Source organism: Cyphomyrmex costatus, unplaced genomic scaffold (genome assembly GCF_001594065.2).
Source record: "Cyphomyrmex costatus isolate MS0001 unplaced genomic scaffold, Ccosl1.0 scaffold964, whole genome shotgun sequence".
Classification (NCBI taxonomy): domain Eukaryota; kingdom Metazoa; phylum Arthropoda; class Insecta; order Hymenoptera; family Formicidae; genus Cyphomyrmex; species Cyphomyrmex costatus.
The window spans coordinates 27,748-33,401 of NW_017280555.1; the positions used below are offsets into that span (position 1 = coordinate 27,748).

Sequence of the window (5,654 nt, forward strand, 5' to 3'; positions counted from 1 at the left end):
TAATATTACAGTATATAAGTATAAAGTAACAAAATAAAAGAACAAGATTATAGTAGATTGAAAGAGTATATAAATGCATATGAATAACGTGAGGTAGTAAACTATTGAGTAAAATCGGATATTAAATAAAATAGTGCGAATATTTATAAAATGCAAACATGAATAAAATCGAAAGGAAAAGTACAAATATTTATGAGAATATATAGTTCAGTACGTTTGAATGAATATTATATAAAAGGTGAAAATCATTAATATTTAAACATAAACACATATGAATATAATTGTAATATGTAATATAGTAATTGATAATAAGATCAAATAAAAGCATAAAGATTATAATTATAGTATGTTATATAATCAAAGTATAACACAGCCCAACAAAATTTCCCTAATTTCACGTTGACTTACAAATATAAGTCGATTCCGATAGGATTTTTTCCGCAGAATCCAAATATGCCTATAAAAATATTGAATTCGCTCTAGTTTTTAAACAACTGAAGATCAAAAGGGTCGAATCACACGATTTTGCCAAATTTTGAGTGTCTATCAAAAAGGAACGAGCAACAATATAATTGTCTTCCCGTGACGAAAAGAAAGCTCGAGTATTGTTCTTTCAAGATATGGAGCACGAAATTAGATGCAGTGAATTTTAAACACGTTTTTTTCATGTGAATGTGTGCGTGTAGGTCGCTACAGGCGTGTAGATCGTTACAGGTCGTTACGTTGAAAGAAGTCCCTCCGCAATCATAACCAAGAAGACCAGAGGCCGACTTGGTCAGGAGAAGTGTCAAGAGGACGGTATACATCTGCAATTATATTACAGGCATTATATTACTTAATTAAGGAAAATTTAGTTGAAATTTCAACCCGGTTCTGTGATATGGGATAATCGCAATTTATTAGCATGAACTAATCTAGTGGTGTTCTTAAATTGGATCCGTATATTCTCATGGTCGAGGATTTCGAGGATTTTATAAGGACCTGAATATTCATCAGAGAATTTATTTATCTTTTTCTCCGTTTTCAGGAATACATAATCGCCAACTTGAAAGTTCATTTGGTTTAATCTTCTGTCGTAATAATGTTTAGAACGGATTTTCGCTTGTTCTAAATTACTTCTAGTAGTTTCCTGTGCTTCACGGACGCGATCAAAAAGTTCGAGTAGATAGTGCTGGTACGTTCCAATTTCCTTTTCTGTGGGCTTTTGGCCTGTGGGAATTCTAGCGGTTCTTCCGAATATTAGCTCATGCGGTGTAAACTTCGTACCTTCGTGGACGCTCGTGTTATACGAGAATGTTGCTCTCTCCATGAAGTCGTCCCATTCTTCATTTTTGCTGATAAATGCTTTCAGGTACTCAGTAAATACGTGGTGAGAACGTTCGACGGATCCGTTAGCTTGAGGATGGTAAGCGGAAGTACGAAAATGTTTGATTCTAAAACGTTTAGCGATGTTTTTCATCAAGTAGCTTAAGAAATTTGTTCCCTGATCAGTCAAAATAGCTCTTGGGCATCCAAAACGGCAGATGAAGCTATTGACAAACGCATCGGCAGTGGTGATGGCACTCGTGTCTCTCATAGGTACGGCGATTGAGTATTTAGTTAGCAGATCCTGTATGATTAAAATGTATCTGTTACCACGTTTTGTTTGAGGTAAGGGGCCCATTACATCCATAGCGATTTTGTCGAATGCGAATCCTGGTGTATCTGTGAGAATCATGGGTTGTCTAGTTTTGAGCCTTACTAATTTTTTTAGTTGGCATTCGCGACAGTTTCGTATAAATTCTTGAACTTGGGTTTTGATATTATCCCAGTAGTAATTTTGACGAATTCTAAGGAAGGTTTTCGTCACACCCTTATGCCCACCCGCAGTCGAACTATGACATTCACCAATGATGTTTGATCTTTCGTCCTTAGGCGGGGGGAGGGGGGGAACTACGGTGAGGTTTTCGCATATGGTGATAGTGATCGGTCTATGATCGAAGACGTTTTGTAATTCTTCGGCAACTAAAGGCCAAGGTATGTCATCTAATTGTTGAGTTTTTGCTATGCTTAAAGAAGACAGTTGGAGTTCAGTAGTGACATCTAACAAAGAACGAATGGCTTCTTGAAGTATGTCCCAGTCAGTTATAGTGGTCCGTCTCTCTTTGATAGGCAATGCTATCAGATTTTTAGTGCCAATAGTGCGAGGAAACACACGGGCTCGTCCAAGTGTTAAATCGGTTAAAGGTGGAATCTTATTTAATTGTTGAAATTCTTTAGCCCCGTTATCGAATGGATGTCCATCGGTTGTTACTAGAATCACAACATGATCTCTCCGAATGAATAGTTGATCTCGAACCGTTCTTATTCTGGCTTGTGTAAGGTATTGGTTCATTGTTTCGTCGTCTTCGTCTGTCGAATCGGATTCGGCAGTTTGCTCGTCAGTGTCGGTATCATTAGCAGGAGGTAATTGTGGGTGCTTTCCAGCTACGAAACACAGTGTAACATTGTGTGACACAGTGTTACACAGTGTCGGCTTATAGCTGAAACGCTATTTAGCTTTTTCATTTCACCGCTAGAGTGAAGTGCAGTCACTTTACACTAGTGTTTCTAATAGGAAAAGTATTCTGGTATATTTACTCGGTGAATTTGATCAACGGTTTGTAATTTTAATTAAAAAATCAAAATATCAAATTGCATCAATAAAGGATTTGCCAAGTGCCAACATTAATTTTAACAAGGCTCTATTTTAATGTTTATTTTACAACGATTTATTTGTGAAAGGTAATAATATATACGTATATATACATACATAATTTTATTTTGTTAACAAAATTAATTAATTTTATTTATCAATTAAATAACCTTTATATAGATGAATATGCAAGAAAAAGTAGCGGTTAATCTTTTAACGGAGAGTATAGTAAATACCAGTTCAAGTACAGAACAAGAAAACTCAAATATCAGTGAAACAGATTGGAATAATAGTAGTCTTTCAGTCAGTAATACATCTTCAAGCACTGAAGAAAATGACGATTTAATCTTATTTCCCCTAATGAAATATTTGATGAGTGGATATAAAAGACATCGGGTCGAACATTACCTTCATGTTGTGGATAGTTGGACAGATTTAGAATTTAAAGAGCATTTGCGACTAAATCGTATTACAGCAATTCGATTAATAGGTAATATTTACTCAAAAAATTGAAATTTTTAATTTTTAAACATGAGTTTTCAATATTTGAGGCCTCTAATTCTTTATATATTTTAGATCAATTGCATGAAAGTGGATATATTCCTTCACATTCATTTGGAGTAAAACCAATAGAAGCAAAACTCAGTTTTCTTATATTTTTGTGGCACATGGCGAACACAGAACCTCTACGAACAATATCAGATAGATTTAACGTCTCTATTTCATCTGTCTTCCGAGTAATTCGCCGAGTAACAGCTTGGATTTTAACAAAATTAGATGATATTATTAAGTGACCTAATGGACAACACGTCGCATATGTTTGTCAACAGTTTTATGCTAAGAGAGGCATTCCAAATGTAATAGGGGCTATTGATTGTACTCATATTAGGATAGAGAAACCTAATGTGGAAAATGCAAGAGATTATTGTAATCGGAAAAAATACTTCTCTATAAACTTACAAGCTGTTGTAGATTCGGATATGAAATTGACTAACATATATTGTGGTCAACCGGGTTCTCTTCATGACGCACGAATTCTAAAAAAGTCACCATTATACAGTTCAGCTTGTGAGAATAGAGAAGTAATTTTTCTAGATGGAAAATTTATACTTGGGGATTCTGCATATCCATCATTACAATGGCTTGTTCCTCCTTTCCGTGATAATGGTCACCTTACTCCCCATCAAACTGAATTTAATTTCATACATTCTTCAACGCGTATGGTTGTAGAAAAAGCATTTGGCTATCTGAAAGGACGTTTTCGACGAATTAAATTTTTTACAGAATATTGCAATTTACCATTTATTACAAATACAATTGTAGCTGCATGTATGTTACATAATTTTTGTTTAGACTGTGGTGATGAAAATTTTAATGATAATGTGGAATGTGAGGAACTAAATGATATTGTTAATATAGATGATTTGGACGAAAATATTAATTGCGGACTGTTAGTTCAGTTAGATCGAAGAATGCAAGTATTCAGAGAAATATTTGATCAGGAATAAATATGTATATGTATAACTGAGTATGAAAAATTTATGTATATGATTATGAAAAAGTTATAAATAAAAATATTTGACCATGACACACAATTGGAAGATAAACATTGTTTTATTTAAAAACTCTACTCACAATAGTACAATAGTAGTAATTCTACTGTAACAGGTACAATAGTAATCTTAATGAAAAAAAAAACGAAAGACATTAGATTGAACATTACATTTTCATTATAGCTAATTAGACTTATAGAACTGTTCTTTAATAAAAACAAATTATAAAAAAATAATTGGTAGTAAATAGTCATCTACTCGTTATAGCTATCAAAGATAATTTTCCTATTTATTTCCTTCTATAAAAATAATCTTTTAATAATTGTATTTCAATACGTTATATTGCAAACTTCTGATGTTACTTGGTAAATTATATTCTAATCTCAACTAAAATATAAAATGTATATATAAAATTTAAAAACAAGTAAAAACATAAAATAAAAGCAGAAGCATATTTTATTTACTGAATAATATGCTTTAGAAAACAGGCCAAAACTGAAAACAATCATCTACTATTCATCAGAATCATCGGAGATATCCTTTACATTTTCTTGATTTAATAATTTTTTTAATAAGTTGCTTTTTTTTCTATTCTCATTAATTCAGTGTGTCTATTTTCTTTGTCTTTCAATTTTTTAAGTAATAGTTCCTTTTTCTGTTCCATCTGTTTTCTTTTTAAAGATACCATTTGTTTCTTTAACGTAAAGCTTTCAATTGCTCTGTTCTCAGCTATTATATGCCTTTTATGACGTTCAGTATCTCTTATTTCTTTAGTTTCTAGAAATTTTAGCCATTGTTGTTCAATGTTTATTTTTTTATTTGCTAAGTTCGATCCTGTTCCATGGCGGGGACGAATTTTTGCTTCTGTATTTTTATTATTCAATGGCGAGGCAATTGAAATTGTAGCAGCAGACGCGATGGGACTTGTAAGATCACTTATAACCATATCTGGTGATAATGATTTGGAAGTTCCACAACTTATAATATGTCTTTGATCGGATAATGCAGGTTTGTCGACTTTAGTTCCTATTATTTTACTCGATACAGTGTGGGCGGCAACAGCATCTTTATTTTTGCCAAATATTTCATCCAATTGACTGTACCATTTAAATTCAATTCTACCTCTGCCTGACTTATTGTTGTTATCACAACAATCTTTGTATTTTTTTTGTAATATATTCATTTTTCATCTAACCTGATCATTGGACATCTGAAGAAACATTTTTAAAAATGAAAAGCATTGTTATGACACGGTATGTGTGTATGTGTATGTGCGTGTACAACCATCCTATATTATATATTGTACATAAAGTTGGAGTATTATAGTTGGAGTTTATAGTTAAATACTCAAAATTTAGAATTGTTCTCTTTAAAGACAGCATATAAAATTATTTTATTTTGTTTAGAAAAAGTCGTTTCTTTATCAT

At 32.5% G+C, this 5,654-nt stretch overlaps 1 protein-coding gene across 1 annotated transcript; it reads left to right on the forward strand.

Moving 5' to 3' along the window:
* The first annotated feature begins 2,854 nt into the window (after positions 1–2,854).
* LOC108782028 (putative nuclease HARBI1) lies at positions 2,855–4,182 on the forward strand. The gene is given in 2 exon segments (XM_018550178.1): positions 2,855–3,164; positions 3,251–4,182. Coding segments are annotated over 2 exon segments (1,242 nt in total).
* The last annotated feature ends 1,472 nt before the right edge of the window (positions 4,183–5,654 follow it).